Source organism: Rosa chinensis, chromosome 3 (assembly GCF_002994745.2).
Source record: "Rosa chinensis cultivar Old Blush chromosome 3, RchiOBHm-V2, whole genome shotgun sequence".
In the NCBI taxonomy this organism is placed as follows: domain Eukaryota; kingdom Viridiplantae; phylum Streptophyta; class Magnoliopsida; order Rosales; family Rosaceae; genus Rosa; species Rosa chinensis.
The window spans coordinates 26,516,476-26,541,556 of record NC_037090.1 but is presented as its reverse complement, the minus strand read 5'-3'; the positions used below and the strand labels follow the sequence as shown (position 1 = coordinate 26,541,556).

The following is a 25,081-nucleotide window of genomic DNA, read 5'->3' as shown; positions in this document are numbered from 1 at the left end:
CCTCCTTATCAGGAATCGATTCCTGAATACTCAGGAATTTGATTACGAATGGGGGAGATGAGTTTAGGAATCAATCCTCCGGAATCAATACTGATTCCTTTCTTCTCCCTTTCCACTTGTCTCCGATTCATAATTATTTTTCATTCCAAGTAAGTAAACGTGCCATAAGTTTTTATAATTCTCTCTTACCCTAAACACTCTAAGGAGGTTTTCCCTAATACCCCATTAAGATTTTTTTTTTTTTTTTTTTTTTTTTTAATACAATTTTACCCTCACCCCTTTGTTACTTAGAGAGAGAGAGAGAAAATGGAAGAGAGAGAAACCATAGGAGACTTCATCGGAGCCTGGTCATCGGCCGCCGGATTCCGGTCACCGATGGTGGCCGGATTCCTGCCAACTTTCGTCAGAATTCTGTCACCAGTCACCGGTCGCCGCCCAACGGACTTTTCTGAAAACCTCACAGGAAATGTTTATTACCCCCAATAGACATGTATTGACCCCTAATAGATGTCTATTGCTCTCCAATAGAGGTCTATTGTCTTCCAATAGAACTTCGGTTGCCAGAATATGAACTAATCTCCCTAAATTTAAACAAATAAAACTTTGTTTAAAGAAAAAAACGAAGAGATTATATCAATTTAAAAACGTCTATTACCCCCCAATATGTGCCTAATTGCCCCATAATATACTTTTAACACACTTCTATTGCCCCAATAGAACTTTTTTTTTTTCCTTTTTTCTTCCATTCTGGGCCTTCTGCAGTTTTGCCCCCATTTTACCCAAACAAAAAAAAAATTTACCAAAAATTGATTTGGGCACCTAGAGAAAATCTCTAGGCACCCAATCATCTTTCTCCTCTGCCACAAGAATTGAATGAGGTTGAGAGATTCACGGCGTTGTCTTCATCCAGGTTAGCGACCCTTGCTCCGACCACAACTGCTGGGAGAGGCCAGAAGACATGGACACATGGCGCACGGTGTACAAAATCGACCAGAACAACTCGGGATCCAACGTGGCAGGCGAAACAGCCGCTGTGCTTGCCGCTGCCTCCATCGTGTTAAGGTCACGTGACCATCGATCCACCAACATCGGTGACGATCGATGGCGCCGGATCTGCGCCTTCACCGAGAATCACCTCCATCGACGTCATCGTCGTCCTCGCCATCTAGACCAGAGAACGGAGCTGAAGGCCGTGCACTAGTTCAGAGAGAGATAAAGAGAAGAGAAGGGCATGTGGTTGTAATTCATTAATTAAACTAAGGGTAAAATTATTATTTCAATTCAAATTTGATTAGTGGAAATAAAAGTCTATTAAAGAGGTAAGTGAGATAATATTTGCTCATTTTGAGGCTTTTGGCCAAAGACCCTTTAAATTATATGATTTGTTATGTTAATGGACAAATTTAGAGAAGTTTTAAATACACACCCTTCATTACTTAATACACACTCCTTACTCAATACACCTACCATTTAATTTCTCATTATAATATTTTACTAAATGCACAACCTAAATTACCTAAAATATCCTTAACCTAAAAAACCATGAAATACACTATTATTTAACTACATTAAGGTTACTATTTAATTTGATTAGTATATATTAACACATTAGTGTTTTATAATTGATCATATTAATTAATTGTGTTAGAAACAGGTTTTGTATTATTAGAGTTCTCATCCACCAAACACCATATTGATCAAGTATAAAATTTTGAATCGAACATTCAACCAAAACTGCATCAGTAGTTTATCTACAATAGAGGAACTAAGAAATTGTCATTGGATGGTCAAACAAATTAACAATTACAAAGTTTTATACCTCTGATGTTTTAACAAATTAACAATTACAAAGTTTTATACCTCTGATGTTTTATATTAGATAATAAATTGACTAATCACAACTTTTAGAAGGAAAAAAAAAGGACTAAAAGTGGAAGTAAAGCGATTTGTTTTAAAAACATTTAATGCCATTGATTTTGAAATTCTAAATTATATGGTTTCTCACCCTATTTAGTTACATTTATTTAAGGAAAATTTAAATTAGATGGTTTCTAGCTTTATTGTTGTTTTAAATGAGGATGCATGTATAGAAATGTATTGTGTTTATAATTATAGAATCATATAAGGAAGATATGATTAATATTATTTTTCTTCTTATACATAGATGTCTATTTTGGTCATTTAATCTACCTATAAAATCTGATTTGAAATATAAAATAATAGGGATGTGTATTAAGTATTTTGGGGTGTGTATTTAAAATTCCTCCCAAATTTATTGTTAAAAAGAAAGACCTTTTCTCTCTCTCATTTGGAAAACAAAAACCTTGACTTTACCGCGCTATCAAGCAAAACCCAGCAAGCAATATGTAAACACTTCAACACCATGAAGTTGCAGTCTTTGAATTCGGGATACGAAATGCGAACTCTCATTGCCAAACCCAATGGCTTCTCAATGCGCAAAACCCCAACAACTATCCAATCCTGCTCTCTCCAACTCACGACCTTCGAGGTCAATCCGTCGCCTTAAGCTCTTTCAATCCCTTCCCTCATCTCAGCATCTAAATCATTTCAATCCTCCAACCAAGTTTGAGTTTTTCAGATGATCGGATTGGGAAAATCTGGTAGAGCTGCGGCGAGGCTTGCTCTTGCCAGAGGTGCCGCTTCAGTTTTAGCATTTGACCACAACCCCACTTTGGGCCTCTTAGAGGTAATAATAATACCCACAAACCCATTTCTCTTACATTTGTTGTGTTTAGGATCTTAGTAGCTCACTGGTTTCTGTGCTAATTCGTTGCAGAAAGATCCCGTGTTTGAGGTGCATGGTGGTGATAATGGTGCATCGAGAACAATTTTGGGCCAATTTGATGGAGAGTTACTTAACAATGTGGACAGGGTGGTGGTGTCCCCTGGGGTTCCGCTACGAAAATATGGTCTTTCGTCTTTGTTGCAATCGGTGAGTTAATGTTTATGAGGTATTGGGAGGAAAAGATCCTATATATGTTAGTTGTTAATGAATTAGTATCTGGGATATACATAATCTCACTTTGTTTCGTATATTGGAACATTTTTTTTGTGTGCATTTTTCGTATCTTGAATCTCGACGCTGTGGTTTATTCTTCATGAATTAATGCACTTATGCATGTAAAGGCATTTGAAAAGTGGACTTGCTTAGGGAAATAAGCAGCCTCATTTAGTTTGTATGTGGACTGTTGTTCTTTAACTGCTACTCTTGAGATTTTGTCATCAATGTTGTTTGTTGTCTTCTTGAACAATTTAGTGCTTTTGTTTTGCTGTCAAAATGCAGGGAAAACAGGTGATGTCTGAGTTGGATTTTGCAGCTGAAATTCTCCCAAAATGTATCAAGATCTTAGCAGTGACAGGGACTAATGGAAAATCAACTGTTGTCACTTTTGCTGGACAGGTACTAATTTTATCTTTCTTATGCTTATTGCTTATTCATGGTAACTTCAGTATGAAGTTTCTTCTATTGTTACTGATGGAAATCTGTTTAACTCATCTGAAGCCAGATGCTTAATCATTTGGGTATCAACACATTTTTGGGGGGTAATCTTGGAAATCCACTCTCAGAGGCTGCTTTCCATTGCTTACAGAACCCCCTTCTAAAACCAAAGTTTAAGGTAAGTCTGCTATTTTGGTTGCATTCTCTTCCAAGGCAAGATTTATGATAATCAATTTCATAGTTGAAATGAATCTATTAACTTTGAACTTGATGGGTCAGATTGAGAGTCTTTGAAGCCGAAAGCAGACACTTTTGACATATGTAGATATCACTACATTTTTCCAGGTTGCTGTGGTGGAGGTTAGCAGTTACCAAATGGAAATTCCAACAAGTAATTCTGCCCTTCTGTAAGTGGGTTGTGAAGGTTTCCTTCCCTATGGCCTTGGCAGCTTCATTAATGTTTTCACACTTTTTTATGGGCTACTTTGTAGGTAGCTGTAGTGTTAAACCTTACACCTGATCATTTAGAAAGGCACAGGACAATGAGAGATTATGCAGTGACTAAATGCCAGTTATTTCGTCACATGAGTGATGCCAAGCTTGGGCTTCTTTGTTTTGGTACGTACTTGACATTTCCTTGGTAAATGCACTTCGGTGTCTAAAGCATTGTTCTAAGACTTAGTTTCCTTTGAACAGTAGGAAATAATTGAGAGCATGCAAGAAATAGAGAATAGTGTGGGTGGGTTGGACATCTCATTGAATGCATGATAAGCAAACCTCAATTTCCGATTGCAATATTGAACTTGGAATGGATAACCACAGATGAAGTTGAATTATTGTAGTATGTATATGTATATATGCTGACACCTACATTGAACCTTGATCAAGACAAATCTATCTCTTTGACTTTTTGGCTGGGGTGGGGGCTTGAAAAAATGTTGGTCAAGGTCGATCCAGTTCACTGGTTGATTGATGATGTTTCAAATCCACAGAGGACGGTTGTACTTGTTGCATGTTAATTAAAATTCAATTTCTGATTGCAATATTTAACTTGGAATGGACAACCACAGATAAAAGTAGAATTATTGTATTTTTCAATTTTATTTTATGAAAAAAAAGTTAGATTCTTTATAACTAGTAACTACCATTTAGAAAAGATATCATCACCTCAATATATATATATATATATATATATATATATAGATATGTATGTATGGATGCTGATACCTAGATTGAACCTTGATCAATACAAATCCTCTTTTTCTTTGGGCTTGAAAAATGTAGTTCTTGAAAATGACATGCAGATGACTCTGAAACCAGTGAGCCATAACTTGGTGATACTTAAGAGGTTTCCAAATCTATTAGACTATTAGGCCTGAGGTAAGAGATTCAGAATATAAGTCGGTCAAGGTAGATCTGGTTCACTGGTAGATTAATGATGCTTCATATCCACAGAGAACTGTCATAATTGTTGCAAGTGGCAAATAACAAATGACGGAGCAATTTAATTCTATATCATTTTTACATCCCTGATTGGAATGTATATCCTTCTATGTTGTCCATGCATATATTTCAACAAGTATGAAACATGAACCTTAACAAATACTTCAGAGAATTCGCTGAGGCCGATTTTTTTTTAAAACAAGTGAAAAGTTCTTGGAAAAGAGTGATAGCAAGCCCCGTTTGAGTTGGTCTCACTTTATCATCATTCAATCTGTTGTTTGCATGTATAAATTTGATTTAGATGGTGCTCATAGTTTTGATTATATGAGATTAGGTATGCTCATAGTTTTGATTATATGAGATTAGCTATGTGTTTTGATAGCTTCTTTTGCAATGAAATTTAGGGAACCAGTACTTAAATGAAGCAGTTATGGGAAGCTTGAATGAAATTAATCTTGCTTGGATAGGAGCCACTCCAGGCGTAAGAGTAAGAATTGCTTCCCTTAAGATAAACCATGCAGTTTAAGTACTTAAAACCATTTAGGTGCCACATATCAACCAAGTGTTTTGGGAATACAGATAGGAGTCCTGGAAAAAAAGGGTCATGCCTGCGATCAAAATTTTGGAACATTTTCCTATTGTGGGTGGTCTAATGCTGCCATTTTATTTTAGATATACACAATAAATTTGGAAATCCTATAGATGAATATGGCATCATTGGTGATTAATATTTTGAATGGAAAATCAACTGTAATTCCTGCACTAAATGCTTAATTTTATACCTCATTCATGTTTCCTCCTTTTTGGCTTTCTTCAGATTAAATATCACATATGGTGTTAATGCTTGTCATTGTTAATTCACATAAGAAGATTGATATGGAAGCAAAAATTGCAAGCTTTGAAGTGCCTGCCTTGGGAATCAATTCTCAACTACAATTGGGCGCAATGACCATGATTGGAACACAGAACTGTCACAATGCTGCAGTTGCTGCTTTATCTGTTGTTGGACTGGATGTAGGACTTGATGTTGAAGCCATTGGTCCATGTATAGAAAAGTTAAGGCCACCACCTCATCGTATACAAATTGGTAAGCTGAAACAGATACATCTCTAGATGTTGTGAACTACTTTTTTTCTATATGAATTTATGTTCAGCTTAGTGATTTTTTTTCTTTGTTCCTACTCTCTGGACTGAAATCATAACATCAATGATTGTTAGCAAACCTTTAATTTTTCCTGTGGCTCAAATTTATATATTTTCACTGGTTTAGTGTTGTTATGCAGTATGCAAGGATATGCACGGGGTAACTTGGGTTGATGACAGCAAGGCAACAAGTGTAGAAGCTACGTACACAGGACTAATGGGTCTTAAAGAAGCAAAAGTCTGTGATTCTACTTGGTGGCCTTGTGAAGGTGATAAGTTGCTAAATGCTGCTTTATAAGTTGTTCAGTTGCCTTTGTTTCTTTTACTTCGCATGGAAAACTTAGAGAATAAGCTATTGCATTTACCACAATGACCAGTGAGAAATAAAATATAGGAAAATTGATTGGTGTCAAATTGATGGATTTCTACAATAAAAATAAAATGTGTGGGTGATGATTTGCAACTTATGCATTGCAACTTGTACTTATAATTTCATGAAAATGTGAAGTTTTTCTTTTGTTTCTTACAATATGTGACAAATCCCTATTTGTGCTGCTTTGTCAAATCCTCCTCTAAGAAAGCATTGTATAACTAGTGTATGGGTTATTGGTGCTCCACTCCACTATTAGTATGAATTGAAATTCTTGATTGTCATTTCAAATTGAACCTTAATACATTGCATTTTAGAAAGTTCTGTGCTCTCAAAGGTTCCCTCCTTTTCTCTTTTTATACTCTGACAGTTTGAACTTATATACTATTGAAAGTATTAAGACGATTACATTAGATTCCAAGCATAGTCTACCTTTGTTATGAGTTGAGGTACCCATTTTCTCTTAATCTGACTTTATTCTCAACATTTTCTCTTTCTACTATATTCTTTTGGTTTGAGTTTAAAAATATTAAATTTGAGTGCATGGGTGTTACCCATCACAAGGAAAGTAAAGTTTCCAGGGCTATAATTTTTTTACCTGGTGCTATAATTTTTTTCTTCTCTTGCAGGTTGTGGACGGACATGTGTCTAACGGTTTTGAACAATTGATAGAACAGTACCACAGATGTGTAATCACTGTATATAATCTTTTCTTCACCAAGTTACATACATCAGTGCTTTTGGATTCTATGTTACAGGCCACATGCATCTATCTTTGTGCAACCAATTTTAAGTTAACTGGCATACTAATGCTATATGTCTAAAGTTTAGATCTTCAGAACTGCTGATTCAAAGGACATTATCCGATAGTGGTCTTAGTATACCCTCCATCAGAGCAGAAAATCTGAAGGATGCTGTCAGCTTGGCCAGGAAGATGGCAGAACATGGTAATTGACTAATTTTGCTACATAACTGCTACAGAATCTTTTGCTCTTTTATTTGTGGCCAGCATTACCTTTAATATCGGTAATATAACAATTGCGTATTAGTACGTTCTAATGTGAGCATTATTGCAAGAGTTGATTCGTCTTCTTGTTTCCTTTTTAGATTCTTTGAGGAGTCTTGTTGAGCCTCAAAATTTAGCCTCTTCTTTTAGAAACTTCCTTTAAAGTGTTGCTCTATAGTGGTTCAGGTTTATAAAGTTGAAAAATTTTCTAGTATCTGTTGTTAACTTGTTCCAAGTTTCAGTCTTTCAGATCTGTGACGTATCAAACTGAAGCTTATTTCATTATTTCAGGGGGGACGTTATTTTACCAAGTCCAGGTTGTGCAAGCTTTGATGAATTTAGAAATTTTGAGCACAGGGGGATGGTTTTCCAGGAGCTGGCTTTTGCATCTTCTTAAGTTCGGGTTCACTGGACTATAAGTTTCGATAATGAGTTTTTGCAGGATGAAATGAGTTACCATTTACCTAAGATCAGATATACCTCTTAGAAGCATTTGCCAAAACCTAACTGTAACTTTTTCCCATGGAAATTAATTTGTCATTTTGTAAGATTATAGGTGAGGATAGTACATATGCATGACAAATTGCAAGTAGTTATGTACAACAATACAAATCAAGGTAATTAGTAGTTACACCTAAATTAATTGTGGCTTACATTATATACAATACTATTCTAGCGGATAATTATGAAACCTAAACTCAAATCGGAGAATATAAGTCGCCTGTATCCCTACTTGACCAGTGGAGTCATAAAATGTCTTACTAGACATATCTTTACTAAATAACATCTACCAGTTGTTCTTCCTTCACTAAAGAGGCAAAAAAATGTATTGATAGTGTTATCCACCTTCAAATACATATAAATGGTCATCGAATTCATTTTAACATGACATGTTTATTAAATGAGTTAAATGAATCATCACTAGTCACTGATTTAATAAACAGATTGAGTTTGAGTTTGTATTGATTTTGAATTTGTATTTTCTAAACGAGTATTCTATTAAGTAGGTTTGAGTTTGTTTACTATGAGACATTTAATATTGTAACACGACACAAGCTCAACCATTGACGGCCCTAGTACAACCTCTAACATCCAAGAGTCTATGTTTACAAAACTCATGCATGTTTTCTTTGAGTATCCTTCACACACATCTATGAGCAATTAACCATCTACCTATACTTGTGTTCGTTGCATCTCTATTTGGTATGCTTAAAAAAGTGCATCGCCGCATTGTGTTTTAGAGCTACAGATCAAGCAATTCTCACCTACAAAGAATGCGTTAACAATGCTCTGCTGGAAATTCTCAATTAGAGTTGCCATGGGTTTTGTTACCAAATATGCAATGGTGCAATGTGCATCCTTTAATTCGTTTACCGTTGGTGTTACAAATGTTGGTACTGACACTGTTCCTCAACCTCAAGGGAAGCCCTTGCCCTGAAGGAAGCTGTGATGAAAGCTCAGAAGAAGGGTTTTGAGTACGTTTCGGTAAAAGCAGTATTTTCTTAGCGTTTAACTTTGGGCCGGGTCATGCCGTCAGAAACGGACTGACCGAATAAAAAAAACGAAACGAGTACTACATTTGGCGAATGAAACAGAACCACTTGACCGACACAAATCCGAGAAGTGAGTAGTAGAATAGAAGAAGAAGAAGAAGAAGCAAAACCCATTTGGAACAATACCTCAGCTCATCATCTATCCATTGCTTCTGAATCGGGTAGTCTCTCCTTTCTTTGTTTGGTGGGTTTTTCCTTATTCCACACCCAAACGTGATTTTGATGCAGGTATTCTTTACTTCCAGACCCTTCCTTCTTCATCTACAATTCTGATCCATTTTTTCTTCTTTTTCGTATAAATATGTTCAGCTTTTCTATAGAGTATTTTTTTTTTCTCTTGTTGGGTTGAATTCCACAGGTATTGCATTCCATTTTGCACCTTGCTCTTAGAATTCTCCAATGCCAATTGCAATTTGAAGCTAGTTTCAATAATTTTATTTTGGTCTTCTTTTATTGACTGCCATGACTCTGTTTTTGTTGGGTAATGTTGAGTCAAGACATATGCTTGTTGTCTGTAAAATCACTAAAATGCAAATGTTCATTTGCTTGATGCTTCCTTGTAGTGGTTACATTGTCAGATTTCAGAACGATTTGCATGGTGATTTTTCTTAGAGATTATAGCTGAGAATAATTGCTATTGGTTCTTCTAGAACAGATTACTTATTATTGGGGGAACAAAGGTCTGCTTGGCTTCTTTTTTCTCTCTCCTCTTTTAGGATAAAAGATTAAAAGCTGTAAGCTATGGGGATTTCAAGTTCCTTCTCTTGTGTTTGCTCTACATGCTGCATCCGCGTATGAAAATTATAATAATCAGTGAATTTGCGTTATTCGGTATGTGTTTGTATTGCTACTTGTCCCAGCTACAATAAAGGCAAGGCCTTGTTTTGGGGGGCAATTTTCTTTGCTACTTGAAAAGTCACCTTGGAAATTAAGAGGTTCAAAACTTGGTGAATAAGAATATCTAGCCCGGAGTGGGAGAATGATAGACAAGAGTAATGTTAGTATTTAAATGGTAAAAGTGCTTTTCATAGGGGAATAAGCATTAAGGATGTGTGGCTTGTGTACAAGGCTGGTATAAATATTGTCTCACATATTGATCAGTAGCTTTGTTTCATCGTATTTTCATGTTCTTTGCTGATTCTTTTTATAACTCATATTTAACTGGTAGGGAGGCCAAAGACCTCTGTTGATGTGAAATGGAATGAAGGTAAATCTTGATTATCAAGGTAATATGACGTATTAGATTGCTTTAGCTTGTCACCTCCTTTTGATTATTACTTCTTTTTTGTTTTTTGTTTTTTTGTTGCTGGGGTTGACATTAAAACATAAACATGTGATTTGAGTTCAAACTGTAAAGTAGAATTTTTGTACATTGTTAAGTTTTCATGTCAACATATAATGATCCTAACGTGCGATAGGCATATATTGGTGTGTTGCATTAACTAGTTCCATTCTTCTTTGCCTCAGGCTATGTGAATACGATTGTTTGTACTCACATCGACCAGGGTGCAAAGGATGTTGTCTGCATGAGTGGCAGTATTGAAATTCAGATGGGCAGTAAGATCTGCAGTGTAGTGTCTCGAGGAGCATCCAGTTCATGTTGTTACCGACTGCAGCCAGGGAAATCGGGAAATAAATTTGGTGGCTTATCCCTCACCAAGAGTCGTCCATCTGAAATTGGTCAAACACCCCATGGAAGCTGTTTCAGGTCTTGCTTCTCCACGGATATGGGCAACTCACGGTCATTAACAGTTAATGCTAGAAAACCTCAGAAACGATGTCTAGAAATTTCATTGGCATGTCAGGGTATGAAAACGAGATTTTTGGTCCCAAGACAAGGAATGCTTCCCAAAATCAAGTGTAATGTGGGCCCAGTGTTGTGGCCACAAGGATGTGCGTCTGCTGGTTTGATTTTTGGGTTGCTGATTTGTAATTCTTCTGAGCCAACACATGCTGAAGCAGCTTGTAAGACTGATGATAAGGAATATGACGGTGATTTGTCATATTCACATGGAAAAAAAGTTTATACTGATTATTCTATTATTGGTGAGCAGCATATCCTTAAATAATTGGATAATAACTTCTTCTTCTTTTTTTTTTTTTTTTTTTTTTTTGCGATTTGCAGCTGGTATTTTAGTATCTATGTATTTGAAACTACAAATTGACTTGGTTTATAGCTGACTTCTTCATTCTGCACAGGAATACCTGGAGATGGAAGGTGCATGTTCCGCTCTGTTGCTCATGGCGCTTGTTTACGAGCTGGAAAATCAGCTCCTAGTCCAAGCCTTCAGAGAGAATTAGCAGATGACTTGAGAGCTAGAGTATGTTTCTATTTTCAGTCATTATTGCAATAATGAGTTAGCAGATGACTTGAGAGGGAGTGTACTTTCCTTCATTAAGACAATAAATAGTTCAAACATCCTTTTCATGTTTAAAAGAGAGAAAAGCTTAATTGCAGTATCTTCTTAAAACTCAACCATTTGGTTAAATTAGCTTTAATTTCGATATCCTTAATTTGAACACCTTGCTTGAATTGGTGATATTTGAACTTTTTACCTTTGTGTATGCACCTCAATAGCTAATGCATAGGGGCCTATAAGATAAAATGAAATTTTTATGATAAATTATTTTCGTAGAGCATTTACCCACGAGATTAGCATGGTCGATGAGGATATTTAATGTCATTCATTATTTTTGCTATAGTTTGGATTAATTGATCACTTGTATGTTGTTCTGTCAAATTTCTAGGTTGCAGATGAGTTTATCAAAAGGAGAGAAGAGACAGAATGGTAAGTTTACTGATTGTGAGTGTCAAAAACATTATGACAGCCTTTTATGCTTAGTTACATTTCCATTTTGGATGGCAATGTCTTTCATTTATTATATCATAAGAATATATGTCCCAATTTCAAATAAGAATATAGACAGGAAAATATGTGTGATGGGCAAAAGCTTAGTCTTAGGACTTTGATCGAGGAAATTGATGTGATCAGGGATTTTGTTTTTAATTGAGCTTGGATTCACTAAAAACTGGCTGAGATGAAACTTCTTTGGATGATGAAATAGGAATTCCTTGGTTCCCCTCTTGTTTTTCGTCCTATCCCTTGCTTTCTAATCTTGGCATTGGCATCTGAGGTGAATCATGAAAGCACGATTCAAACAAATGATTAGACTTATGCAGTGGAGACCCAAAGATAATGACATGTTGACCTGGGGTTATTGAAAGTCTTAATTCACAAAAACAGCCATGTTAGTTCTGCCTTTGTACGGGTGGTTGATTTAGGAATTGTAGATCTGATAGCTGGTATCACCAACATTCAACAATCAGTCGAAGCCATGTGCGGACCCAACTTTTCATTTTTACGGATAAACATGTATTACAGTTACAACATAAGATATAGATGTATATCTGTCAACTGATGTACGTTTATCTCATTGATTTCCAAGATAGGTTTGTTGAAGGTGATTTTGACACATATGTCTCCCAAATAAGAAAGCCACATGTATGGGGAGGCGAGCCCGAATTGTTAATGGCTTCACATGTTCTTGAGTAAGTCCTCATCTATTCTGTGCTTTCTAATATAATGTAGAGCTTTCTTATTTTGACGGATTTATATTGTTGAAGTATGAATTCCATGATGACTGCAGAATGCCGATCACAGTATACATGTATGATGAAAAGGCTGGCGGCTTGATAACCATTGCTGAGTATGGGCAAGAGTATGGGAAGGAAAATCCAATCAGAGTTCTCTATTATGGTTTTGGCCATTATGATGCATTGCATATTCCGGGAAAGGGTGGTGGTAAATCTAGGCTTTAACATATGTATTTAACAAAGTTGGAAGAATACCCCATTAATAATATCCAACAACCAACATATTTGCCTTGCAAGCTTTGTGTACTCTTTTTCGGCCAGATATATGCCCATTATGTTGTAACTGTTCATGTTTTCCTTGTTTGCCGAGAGTTTGTGTAAGGGAAGTGATCTCCAGTCGTCGTGTACGCATGGCCTTCCTTCTTTTTCAATCTTCTCGTCTTTTCAGACAGTTGCATCATTTGTGTTGCTGTGAACCAAGAAGAAAATTGTGGTCACTTTGTCATAGATTACTAGCGGATCCTGCATGTATTTTCTATATTTCTATCTCTATCGTGTTTTCCCATGGGTTTTTTTTTCCCGTTCCTCTCTTGTCCTTCATCCCCTACTCTTCTGATCCATTACCATCTATAACTGCCCCATATTCCAAGCAATTAACCATATGCTAAGAGTTCAGCTTTCCCTAATTGAATTGAATTGAATTTGTAATGGTTCATACCAAAATTGGTTCCAAAGAACATGAAGAAATAAAAAACCCAAATCCCGTGCGTTGTGAACGAAATGTCGTAAACCAAACAATATATATATATATATATATATATATATATATCTCTCTCTCTCTCTCTCTCTCTGGACACGACACGGCGATGAGTTACTACATCTCTGTACACTCGGCTAAACCTATGGCTGTCACTCGGTCGGTTCGAATCTGTTTTAGGTATTACCAACTTCAAAACCAAAGTTTTCGGTTTCAAAATTGAGCTACCAATTACAAACCAAAATTTTCAGTTTTTAATCATATCTACTAAATTCGGTATTACTAACTTTAGGACAACTAATTCTTTGAAATAAAAATTAGAATGAACAAAATTAGGTTTTTCAATTTTATAGTCATAAACTTTGTATCCATCTACTAATTATAGCTTTCTTTTGTATAAATGACATCAAGTTTTAGCTATTTTCAATAAAACTAGGTTTCTTTAACAATCTGTGACTAGGTTACTTAAAATACATGTACTATTAATGTAGTACATATAGTAAAGTTCATACTATTATGAAAATTTTTATGTTTATTTCTTAATATACACATATGTGTATTGAAAACCATAGTATATAAAGCTAATATAAGATAATCGGTAGATTTGGTATTTACCAAAACCAAACAAACTTTTTCAGTAATTTTCGATTTCGGTTTTATCGGTCTTGGTTATCAAAAAGTCGGTTTACCAAACTTAAAACATCGGTTGGTATTCGGTTGGTTTAGTAATTACGAAACCAAGTGACAGCCCTAGTTAAACCCTTAAACCCCAAAACGCCGCCGTCTGGTATCGCCTATTAACAAACCCTGCGCCATATATACACTTGAGTTTCCGAAACTTATAGCAGCAGAACTACAGCGAACTCCATCGACCAAAGATCTCTACTCTACACTGCAGTAAAGCCACCGTCGCTTTTCTCCTTTCTTAGTCTCCCAGTCATTACTGCTTGATCTTTGTTGGGTAAATTACCTTTCTTTAGATATCAAATTCTTTGGCTTTCTGTTAGTTTTGTCCAGACGCTGATGGAAATAAACTTGGGGAAATTGGCGTTTGACCTCGACTTTCATCCATCGGAGCAATTAGTGACTACAGGTCTCATCGATGGCGACCTTCACTTGTACCGATATTCATCTGGTTCAGTACCTGAAAGGTCCAAATTTTTTTTTTAAACATTCGGCTCCCTTTTCACATTTATTTATTTTAGATTCTTTTAATGTAAAATGATTATGACTTTATTGGTTATAGGGTTTTGGAAGTTCATGCACATAGCGAATCTTGCAGAGCTGCTCGGTTCGTCAACGGTGGCAGTGGTAAGTTCTTGCACTTTCACATTGTTGTTCACATATTGTGGCATAACTATTTGAGCTAATAAGCAGCTATTGATGGATAGTGTAGCCATTTTGACGGGGTCTCCAGACCACACAATTCTTGCGACGGATGTGGAAACTGGCTCTGCTATCGCTCGCCTCGAAAATGCTCATGAGTCTCTCTCTCTCTCTCTCTCTGCTCTGTTCTTAATTGTATTCAAGAGTGCTCGTTTTGGTCATATTCTGAACAATCATATCTTCATCTGATGCAGGGATGCAATCAATAGACTTATAAACTTGACCGCATCTACCATTGCCTCTGGAGATGATGCAGGCTGTATTAAGGTTATTCTCTATGACTTGTGGTTCCTTTGCCTTTGTTGTGTTTAGTAGTTTTTTCCCCTAATTATAATTCCTTTGCGGCTTTGCCTTTGTTCATTCTTCAGGTCTGGGATACCAGACAGCGATCTTGCTGCAATTCCTTTCAAGCTCATGAGGACTACATCTCCGATATGACCTTTTCAGCTGATTCCATGAAACTCTTGGGAACTAGGTAATCCTCCATGTTGTTGTTTTCTTTAATTATTCCTCCTTTTCAATTTAAATGTTTACTCCTGAACCTATTTATTTATTCTATCTATTCTTATGCACTGTTAAGTGGGGATGGAACTCTGTCTGTTTGCAATCTTCGAAGAAATAAGGTAAGGCCTTGTCTTATATTACTGGAGCTACAAAATCAACGCATATAGTAGAGTACTGAGTTTTCAGTTTAATTAGTTGGTTCTGTGGTTATGATAGGTCCAAGATAAATCTGAGTTTTCCGAAGACGAGCTACTGTCTGTTGTTATCATGAAGGTAATTTCGTTCTGCTATGTCTTATGTGATCCTTCTAGTAATATGATTATCCAGTACTCACGAATTTCCTCCCTCTTGGCATTTTCCTCCTCTCTGTAATCCCTATCAGAATGGTCAGAAAGTTATTTGCAGCTCACAAACTGGGAATATATTGTTGTATTCATGGGGTTGTTTCAAGGATTGCAGGTTTGTTAATTTGACCATGTATAGCAATTCAAAATGGATGATTAAAAGTCAATAGATACGGTCTTTAGCCATGATAGCAAACTTTCAATTTCGTATACCTCTCTTTCCCCCAGCTGATTTTCCCTTGTTTATTATTTGAAATCCAGTGATCGTTTTATTGATCTCTCTCCAAATTCTGTTGATGCTTTGTTGAAGGTGAGTTGGTCATATATCTTTTATATCATCCAATGGCATTCAAGTCAGAGTTTGTTTATTAAAGCATTTTAAAATTTTTGGCTAGCTTGATGAAGATAGACTTATCGCTGGATCTGAGACCGGACTTATCAGGTGAGACCTCATGCAGAATGAATTCATCATAATTTCATATTTTGGTTTTCTGGATGTGAAAATTAATTTTATGAATTTCTTTAGCCTAGTAGGCATATTACCAAACAGAATCATCCAACCAATTGCAGAGCACTCAGAGTATCCGGTAGAGCGTCTTGGTATGTATTCCTTTTTCATAGACTTGAGGAATCAATGTAGGCATTCATATGTCTTATGATTTTTAGGTCAAGATTTTCTCCGACATTTGATTGTTTATAAATAGCATTTAGTCGGACCCATTGATAACAAGCTTGTGATTTGTTCTTCTTAACATGTATGTTCTATTGATGATGTGAGGTGAATATGCGCTCATTGGTGTCACACCTTAAACGTGGCCTCTCTTTAATATAGATTCAATTGTTTAATTTGGTGTTCTGGCCTTCTCCTTAACTGGATTACGGTTTTAACATATTGATTTGTTTCTTCTGCAGCTTTTTCTCATGATAAGAAGTTCCTGGGCAGTATAGCACATGATCAGATGTTGAAGGTCTTTATCTCCTTCTCTCATTTATAATGGATCAAAAAAGTTTTGGACTTTTGACAGGAATAAGGAGTTCTTGGTATAATGCCTATTAGCTTTGTTTTTATTCTGAGATCTGATTAGTAGAAAAAGTAAAGTAAATTTTGGTTCTTGTTCCATATATTGTTGTCTTCTGTGGAAAATGTGTTCGTCAATGAGTCACCTTTATGGTTTTGTGATACAACCTCTTTTGTCTCTTACTTTCTAATATTGACTAACTATCATATCTTTAGGAGGTATCTAGCAGTTTTATGCATTCTCTCCTGATTACTGTTTCTTGTAGCTGTGGGATATGGATGATATATTGCAAGGCTCTGGAAATACTTCAAGGACTCAAGCAACTGTGGTGGACAGTGATAGTGATGAGATGGATACAGATATTAATACTCCAAAGTCTAGAAAAGGTATGCAGCACTTTATATAAATAAATAATCGTGTTGTGTATTTTATAGACACCCTTGATCTGCACCACAATAATAAGTTTTAGGCCCTTTCATTTAAGGTCTTCACTGTTAACTATATTTTAAAGCTAATTTAGTTACTGATGATTGATATCTTCTGCATTATTTGGGCCTCACTTTGGTGGTTGGAATATTGTAACTAGGTTTATAAATGGATCCTCCAAAATTTGAGGAACAGCTTTCTTTCGTTGCTCATACTCGGACTTTTTTGTATCTGCTCCATTTTCATCCTTCATTTCCATCTCTGATTTGCAACAGATTAAATGCGCTAGTTAAAATAATTTAGAACTTCATTGCCCTGTGGAAATGCCAGCAGTCGGAGGATATTGTTGCTTATGCCTTCTGCATCATATCATGTTGTTGGAGGCATTTCTTCTGTGTTGTATAATTGTAGTTTGATTGGTGTGACAATCTTTGCAGGAACAAAGAGAAAAAATGCAAGCAAAGATCATGTTATGGGTTCACACAACTTTTTTGCCGATTTATAGATGGATGGTTGATTACAAGTTCCCTCTAACTTTGACAGACGATGTCCCTGAAGACCATAAGCTACCCTTGTCAATCACATACTGCTAGAAAGAAGTTTGGTTCCTGGGGAATTTTGGTTTCTTCCTTTGTGTTGGGGAATTGTAAAATATTCATTTTTGATATTTTTACTTTTTTGTCCTATTTATGTATGTTAATGAAGGGTCTCTTTAATTTGGTTTTTTTGCTGCTCCAGAGTCCAGACAGGGAATTCTATGTTTACTAGAAATATCACAAGATTTGAAATATTATCTTACAGGCCTCACAAGACTTGCAATAATAATATATGGACGTCAAATGTATGTAGATCTCTCTATGCTTAACCTTGTGTCGGTTCATTACTTCGTCCCAGAACAGTCACTTTTAGGACCATTCTCAAGGCCCAGTTTTTGACTTCGCCACATTACAATTTACCTGCCTTCTCCCATTTTGTAATTTCGTCATTTATCAACAATCCAGGTTTAAAGACATGAAAGATGAAACAAATTCAACCCAAGTTCCAAAGTCATCAACCATGGTACCGTACCAAAGTTATTACACAAGGCCCAGAGGCCAGAGAAAAAAAAACAAAAAGCAGGCCTCACTGGTGACGCAGCCCAACAAGAAGAAAAGAAAAAGAGAAAGGAAGAAAAAAAAAAACTCCGGCCCACTGCTGAAAAAAAAAAACATCGCTACGCACGTCTGCATCAATACGCAAGTACGCTAGGATTGTTTTATTTTCTCGAAATTAAGTATGTTATTTTTTATTTATTTAATTTCATACTATGGTATATTTAATTATTTATTTGAGAATGCTTTATATTTTATTGTTTTTGTTTTTATCATGAAAAAAAGAAAGAAGAAAAAAAAAAAAGTTAGATAATATTGACCTTTTTAAGCATGTCTTGTTATTTATATTTTATATAATTATCTTTAAGCATGATTATATATTTTACTGTTTATATTTTTGTAAAATTTCAAGCATGTTCTGCTAATTTTATTTACGTTTATTTATTTACGCATGATATATTATTGCTATTATTATGTATAACATATATTTTATTGTATATTTGTGAAATTTGAGCATGCCATACACTTTATTTTTATATATGCTATGTTCTATTTATTATTACATATGCTATGGTTATTTTTAGAATGCAACATATAAACTCCATTTTGCCATGATAAAGAAAATTCATATGCATTATACATACACACTTACCGTGATAAAGCATTTTCAAATAGCATCGAAAAATGTGACCATTATGAATCTTGGTCTAGAAATCTAATTCACATTTTTGGAAAATAATTTACGTGGATATCTTTATGACTGCGTAATTTATATCTTTCCTCTTGTTTATGTAGATGGCTGATCCAACTCGACCTGAATTTGACATCTTGGACTCAGAAGGACTTGAGTACCATCGTTGGGTTTCCGATGTGGAAACTACATTTGTGGAAAAAGACTACACTGCCACCATTACCAACCCCAAAGACGATGTACCGTCTAATAAGGTGAAAGCAAATGCCTTAATGTTTCTGAGGCGACATATTGATCCTAACCTACGCTGGGAGTACCTTCAGTTGAAGACATCCAAATAACTGTGGGATGCCCTTAAGGGACGTTTGGGGAACATTCACAATACTTTGCTCCCAGAACTGACCGTTTAGTGGAATGAAATCCGCTTGCTTGACTACAAAAGGGTCAATGACTTCAACAAGGACATGTTGCGCCTAAAGGCACGTCTAAATTTCTGTAGAAGGGAAATCACAGAAGATGATATGATTTACAAGACTCTTTCCACCTTTCCTACTTCAGTGCTTATACTAGCGAACCAGTATATGCTGCAGTATGACAACAAAAGAATCACAACCTTCAATAAGCTGATCAACCTACTGCAAGTGGCTAAGAGGCATAATGAGGATCTCTTGAACAACATTGCCAGGCCCACTAGGACAAAGAAAATTCCCGAGACTAATTATGGAAAAATGAAAGGTGGAAAGAACCCCAAAGCAAAGGGAGTTGGACGTGTTGATCCCTACCCACGTGGCAACAATGCACCACGTGGCAAGGGACGTGGGGTCGTGGTATAGGTCGTGGAGGCCCTCCTAATGTATGGCGCAGAGATGGTGGTGCTGGCCCTAGTGGTCATGGAAATAAGGTGCAAAGGGCACAGTAGAACCCTTCAGTCAAACAGGAAAGAGTTGATAAATTAGATTTCTGAACAAAACCTTGATTTGATTATCGTTGGCTTGTTAATAAATTTCGGATCTTATTCTGAAGCAATGAATTCGTTCGACTTTTATTTACTACACATATTTACATGGTTCGAAATAGCACTATAAAGATGTAAAGCAATACATCTAGAGAAAAAATTATTAGAATGAAAAGAATACCATTCTACGCAAATAGAAATACTCTAAAGAATATGAATTATCTTTTCTAAATTAATTAATAATACCTCCCATTTATTTGTAGGAATGAATCGAGGAGAACTTGAGTGCTTAGTTGATAGTGGGACTACCCACACCATATTAAGGAAGAGACAATTATTCATTGAATTAATAGCCTATAATTCCTCTGTGACTACGATGATTGGATCATTAGAGGTAATAAAAGGGCGAGGAACTGCCGAATTTTTGCTGCCTAATGGCACAACATTTCAAGTCACAGGCGCTCTATATGCACCAAGAGCTAATCGAACCTTGTTAAGTTTCAAAGATATTCGTGCCAACAGTTATCATGTAGAAACACTCTGTGAGAATGGAACTGAATACCTTTATATTACCTCTAATGAATGTGGAAGGAAACACATTTTAGAGTAACTTATGAGTCAATCTAATTGACTGTACCTCACTACGATTCGGATCATTGAATCCTATGCTGTCACCAACAATGAAATGTGGGACACTGACTCATACAGACTTTGACATGACCGCCTAGGGCACCCCAGTCGTGACATGATGATCCGTATTTTAAAGAACTCACACAGACATCCATTCTTTCGAGTGAAAAAAAAAATCGGAGAAAAATCAGCCACACTGCAAGATGTCAGTCCTAGTACTGCTCAAATGCAGCCATTGCCTTCTGAAGTACCAGAAGCACTACCTCCCTCCCATTATACCTCATTGACTATTTCAAAGGTACATCACTCGTTTTGCAAAGCCTGCTCTTTAGCAAAAACAGGATCGAGATCTTCCTATACTAAAGATACAAAACAAAACATTCCATTCTTACAAAGGATACAACGAGATATATGTGGACCTATCCATCCAGAATGCAGACCATTCAAGTACTTTATGGTTCTGGTGGATGCTTCGACACGCTGGTCACATGTCGTTTTATTGTCCACAAGAAATGCTGCATTTACAAAACTCCTAGCACAAATTATACGTTTAAGGGCTCACCACCCTGATCACCCTATCAAGTCTATTAGGCTTGATAACGCTGGAGAGTTTACATCAAAAGCATTTGATGAATATTGCATGTCTATTGGGATCGATGTAGAGCATCCCGTACCCCACTTGCATACACAAAATGGTCTCGTAGAAACTACCATCCAAAGGCTACAGATGGTGGCTAGGGCATTGGTTATGCCCACCAACCTGCCTATATTTGCATGGGGTTATGCAATACTGCACGTAGTTTTACTTATTCGTTTAAGACCCATAGCTAGCCAACAATTTTCTGCGTACCAGTTGGTAACTGGGTATGAGCCTGACATTTCACACTTACGCATATTTGGTTGCGCAGTATATGTGCCTATTGCGCCCCCACAGCGCATCAAAGTGGGTCCTCAAAGACGATTAAGTATTTATGTTGGATACGAATCTCCAATAATTATCAGCTACTTAGAACCCTTGACAGGCGATCTCTTTACCACTAGATTTGCGGATTGTCACTTTGATGAGACAGTCTTCCAGTCGTTAGGGGGAGATAGAAAAAATGATTTTCCAAGGGAACGACAGGAATTGTCATGGTTTGTCCCCACTTTGTCTCATTTTGATCCCCGCACTTCACAATGTGAAAGTGAAGTGAAAAGAATAATCGATCTTCAGAACGTAGCAGATTCAATGCCTGATACGTTTATTGATATCGCAAAAGTGACGAGATCACATATACCAGCTGCAAACGTGCCTGCAAGGTTAGAAGTCCCCAACAAGGGGCACGGTGTCATAGATAGAGGCACTGCAACCACACTTAGTGGAGGTATGGTTGAGGCGTGGCTCCCCAAAGGAAGAGGGGGAGGCCACTTGGTTCGATTGACACTCACTCAAGGAAGAAGAGGGTGAGTAAGGCACAAACCGATCCATTAATCATCAATGTAGAGAATCCCTCTCATGAGATTGTCTCTGATTATAGTTATGTCCATGAATCAATACTGGAGGACGCTCCGATGTTTGAAATGATTCCAGAGAACAAAGAAATCTCAATGAATTATGAGAGTGCGTATGAGTTGATAGAAAGATCTTCCATACACATTGATGATGTATTTGCATACATTATTGCTCAAGAAATCATAGAGCACGATGATATCGAACCACGCTCTATAGCAGAATGTCAACAAAGAGCAGATTGGCCTAAATGGAAAGAAGCAATCCAGGCAGAATTAGATTCTCTGACAAAGAGACAGGTATTTGGTCCGGTAGTGCTAACCCCACCAAGTGTAAAGCCTGTAGGACATAAATGGGTCTTTGTCAGAAAGCGTAATGAGAAGAATGAAGTCCTGAGGTACAAGGCTCGCCTCGAGCCTTATAGCGCAAGGTTTCTCACAATGCCCTGGAATTGACTAAGAGGACATACTCTCCCGTAATGGGCGTTATAACGTTCCGCTACTTAGTTAGCTTAGTAGTTTCCGAAGGACTGGAAATGCAGCTCATGGATGTGGTTACTGCATATCTCTATGGGGATCTAGATTTATATATATATATATATATATGAAAGTGCCTGATGGCCTTACATTATCCAAGTCAAGTAACTCTAAACCACGGAGTGCGTTTGCAATTAGGTTGAAACGCTCACTTTACGGATTGAATCAATCCGGGTGGATGTGGTATACCCATCTAAGTGACTACTTGATTGGGAAGGGATATAAGAACGATGAATTATGCCCCTGTGTATTTTTAAAGAAAACAAGTTCTGGATTTGCAATTGTAGCAGTATATGTCAATGATATGAATATAATCCGAATTTGAGATGAAGTATCTTGGGAAAACTCGATTTTGTCTAGGCCTTGAACTAGAACATTCAGTTTGTGGAATACAAATCCACCAGTCTGCGTATGTCTAAAAGTCAGGCAATTTAACGTGGACAAAGCGCATCCTGCTAGCACTCCCATGATCGGTCAAAATTTATATGCAAAGAAATATCCATTTCGTCCAAAGGAAGATGATGAAGAGTGATGCGGCTGAAATAGCCTCACAATTTAACCCTGCAAAATGTAGTTGTTAGTATAGGATAAGCAGGGATCGTTCAGTCTGGGGATTGTAGGGTACACCTAAACAAAAAGGTCAATTTAAATTAGTAATTAATAAAACAAGTATTAACAAGTAGTTATCTACAAATTTACAATCATAAAAAGGGGGGATTCAACTTTTGGTTTTTAAGTTCCTACGAAATAAAACAAAAAGATAAATATATACATGTGATCGACTTCTTCACACTCAAATCAGAATTTCAAACCATATCAACATGCAATGAATTATTTCAATCTAAACAACCTAAAATCGTGCCAACACTAAATATCAGAAATGAATTCGAAGTACAAGTCTGAAGAGATCGAGTACCACTTTAATTCTTCTTTAATCTCCTAAGTTAGGAAAAGTCCATAACTTAAAATATTTCATATAAAACATCACGTTAATACTGAAGAGCATCCGTCAACATTAAATATGAATCATTAAGTGCAGTTAGAATTCTGAATCCAAACATGTATGCATCCATAAGAAGTTACAAATGCACAAACATGTAGCATATAATCTCGACCATTGTACATAGCCTTTACCACTTCAATTTATGCCCCAAAACGATTAGGTGAATCAGAACGCAAATTTGGCTTTATCAACCTCCTGATTAATATAGTTATTCAACCAAAATCATATGCTTAAAGATATAAAGGATGGCACAAAATCAGATTGTAAAGATCAGGACCGCTCACCTGCGGGACATGAATTAAGAGACAAAACGAGACAAAAAGCTGACAGCCGTTCGATTTTTAATGAATTGATCCTACGGATACAACGTCAAATCATGTAAAATCCAATCTCGTCTCTTTGGCCACAGAGCCTCTTTATCTTTATCTTCCTCCCTCGTCTCAAACCATCATATAAATGCAGTTATTGATCGGAATTGGAGAGAATTTCTGCAAATGAAGAAGGCAAAACCCGTTTCTTGAGAATCTTCCACGAGTAAAACCTTACTGAAAAACTCATGAACAAAACCTAACAACACAAACAACATGAGATTGGATTTTTCTTTTGATCTAAGAGAGTTGAATACCTTTGAATAAAATTTTGGTTAGCATCATTAAATCCTTCCCTCACTGAAAGACAATAAAAAGAATTAATTGACATCTTCTTCTCCACATGTACTCATCTTATTTCCACCAAACAAGAGATTCATTGGATTGTGATCCTATGGACATCGCCCATATGATTGAGAAGAGATTCAAATCACCAGATCTGCTATATTTTGATATGATATTTTCTTATGCGGTTCAAATACTGGGTTTAGATAAGAAGCTTTAAATCTTCATGAGGCTCTAATGAGTTTTAGAGCAAGTGAGCTGTGAGCAGAGAGGGGATGAAGATAAAGATGAGGGAGGAAGAAGATAAAAAGATAAAGAGTGGCCAAAGAGACGAGATTGAGGGTAATGAGTAAAAGAAAATTGGGTTTTAAATGATTTGATGTTGTATCCGTAGGATCAATTCATTTAAAATCAAACGGCTGCCAGCATTTTGTCCCGTTTTGTCCCTTAATTCGTATCCCGCAGGTGAGCCGTCCTGTTGTAAAGATATCATAAACAAATCAAGAACATAAAGAAACAAATCTGAAAATTACTAACATAAACTCGTTCTCAACAAAAATCCAATTCCAATAATAAAGCTCATAAACGAAATCTGAAATTCAATACTAAAGAGTACGAAAACAGAAATAAGGGCCATGAATTACACTTTTTGATCTTCAAGGAAGCTTGGAGAACGTCAAGAGAACACAAGGCTTGGCCTTCAAGAACACGAACAGCCTTGGAGAAGTCCTAAAGCTCTTCACGATCAGAGGCTTTTTCTGAATATTTGGAGAGGGTTTTGGAGAGAAGAGAGCTAAGCTAATGAACTGAATTTTGTATGAAGAAGTGATGATTTTGGAGTAGAGAATGGCTGCTATTTATAGTGGAATTCTCATCTCTTGTGATGCAATCTTGGCCAATCATCTTGAGGTGATTTCTCCTCCAAATTTGCTTGATTTTCTCATGACAAAGTCTTGATTTTTCTGATCTCTTTTCCCCTTAATGACTCATTGTATATTCCTTGAATAGTGACCAGATACATCCCTTA

The 25,081-nt window shown here is 36.4% G+C and overlaps 3 protein-coding genes and 1 long non-coding RNA gene across 9 annotated transcripts; 3 read left to right on the top strand and 1 right to left on the bottom strand.

The window, feature by feature from the left end:
- The first annotated feature begins 2,322 nt into the window (after positions 1-2,322).
- Positions 2,323-8,262, top strand: LOC112193595 (UDP-N-acetylmuramoylalanine--D-glutamate ligase). 2 transcript variants are annotated; one of them, XM_040516866.1, is made up of 10 exons: positions 2,323-2,707; positions 2,798-2,953; positions 3,305-3,421; positions 3,528-3,638; positions 3,806-3,867; positions 3,952-4,078; positions 5,774-5,990; positions 6,187-6,315; positions 7,046-7,363; positions 7,714-8,262. In XM_040516866.1, exons 1-6 carry the CDS (start codon positions 2,600-2,602, stop codon positions 3,953-3,955), a joined length of 558 nt encoding a protein of 185 aa, XP_040372800.1. In that variant the 5' UTR covers positions 2,323-2,599; the 3' UTR covers positions 3,956-4,078; positions 5,774-5,990; positions 6,187-6,315; positions 7,046-7,363; positions 7,714-8,262. The 2 variants fall into 2 exon arrangements, with proteins under 2 accessions (XP_040372800.1, XP_040372798.1); XM_040516864.1 differs by having other exon boundaries at positions 5,721-5,990.
- A 714-nt stretch (positions 8,263-8,976) lies between these two features.
- On the top strand, positions 8,977-13,110 carry LOC112194576 (OVARIAN TUMOR DOMAIN-containing deubiquitinating enzyme 4). Of its 3 annotated transcripts, none has more exons than XM_024334797.2 (7): positions 8,977-9,203; positions 10,144-10,201; positions 10,443-11,021; positions 11,175-11,296; positions 11,724-11,764; positions 12,427-12,525; positions 12,624-13,110. In XM_024334797.2, exons 2-7 carry the CDS (start codon positions 10,177-10,179, stop codon positions 12,793-12,795), a joined length of 1,038 nt encoding a protein of 345 aa, XP_024190565.1. In that variant the 5' UTR covers positions 8,977-9,203; positions 10,144-10,176; the 3' UTR covers positions 12,796-13,110. The 3 variants fall into 3 exon arrangements, with proteins under 3 accessions (XP_024190565.1, XP_040373082.1, XP_024190566.1); XM_040517148.1 differs by having other exon boundaries at positions 8,978-9,203; positions 10,144-10,182; XM_024334798.2 differs by lacking the exon at positions 10,144-10,201 and having other exon boundaries at positions 8,978-9,203.
- A 976-nt stretch (positions 13,111-14,086) lies between these two features.
- Positions 14,087-17,831, top strand: LOC112193032 (WD repeat-containing protein 55). 3 transcript variants are annotated; one of them, XM_024333041.2, is made up of 15 exons: positions 14,087-14,224; positions 14,335-14,478; positions 14,574-14,638; positions 14,724-14,811; positions 14,908-14,980; positions 15,082-15,188; positions 15,294-15,336; positions 15,434-15,490; positions 15,600-15,676; positions 15,823-15,871; positions 15,957-16,003; positions 16,088-16,161; positions 16,474-16,529; positions 16,796-16,966; positions 17,444-17,831. In XM_024333041.2, exons 2-15 carry the CDS (start codon positions 14,351-14,353, stop codon positions 17,597-17,599), a joined length of 1,191 nt encoding a protein of 396 aa, XP_024188809.1. In that variant the 5' UTR covers positions 14,087-14,224; positions 14,335-14,350; the 3' UTR covers positions 17,600-17,831. The 3 variants fall into 3 exon arrangements, with proteins under 3 accessions (XP_024188809.1, XP_024188810.1, XP_040371857.1); XM_024333042.2 differs by having other exon boundaries at positions 14,087-14,478; positions 16,846-16,966; XM_040515923.1 differs by having other exon boundaries at positions 14,087-14,478.
- A 5,043-nt stretch (positions 17,832-22,874) lies between these two features.
- Positions 22,875-24,504, bottom strand: LOC121052145. The gene is made up of 3 exons (XR_005808178.1): positions 24,027-24,504; positions 23,686-23,889; positions 22,875-22,959 (listed from the first exon to the last, which is right to left on the bottom strand). It is a non-coding gene; the product is annotated as an uncharacterized LOC121052145 (long non-coding RNA).
- Positions 24,505-25,081: the final 577 nt, after the last annotated feature.

Coding starts and splice junctions, on each gene's coding strand:
- LOC112193032 (XM_024333041.2), top strand. CDS start 14,351: ATGGAAATAAACTTGGGGAAATTGGCGTTTGACCTCGACTTTCATCCA. Junction 14,981..15,081: donor ATGATGCAGGCTGTATTAAG/GTTATTCTCTAT, acceptor TTCATTCTTCAG/GTCTGGGATACCAGACAGCG. Junction 15,677..15,822: donor GGTTGTTTCAAGGATTGCAG/GTTTGTTAATTT, acceptor TTTGAAATCCAG/TGATCGTTTTATTGATCTCT.
- LOC112194576 (XM_024334797.2), top strand. CDS start 10,177: ATGAAGGTAAATCTTGATTATCAAG. Junction 11,765..12,426: donor AGGAGAGAAGAGACAGAATG/GTAAGTTTACTG, acceptor TTTCCAAGATAG/GTTTGTTGAAGGTGATTTTG. Junction 12,526..12,623: donor ATGGCTTCACATGTTCTTGA/GTAAGTCCTCAT, acceptor TGATGACTGCAG/AATGCCGATCACAGTATACA.
- LOC112193595 (XM_040516866.1), top strand. CDS start 2,600: ATGATCGGATTGGGAAAATCTGGTAGAGCTGCGGCGAGGCTTGCTCTT. Junction 2,954..3,304: donor TTTCGTCTTTGTTGCAATCG/GTGAGTTAATGT, acceptor GTCAAAATGCAG/GGAAAACAGGTGATGTCTGA. Junction 3,639..3,805: donor TTCTAAAACCAAAGTTTAAG/GTAAGTCTGCTA, acceptor ACATTTTTCCAG/GTTGCTGTGGTGGAGGTTAG.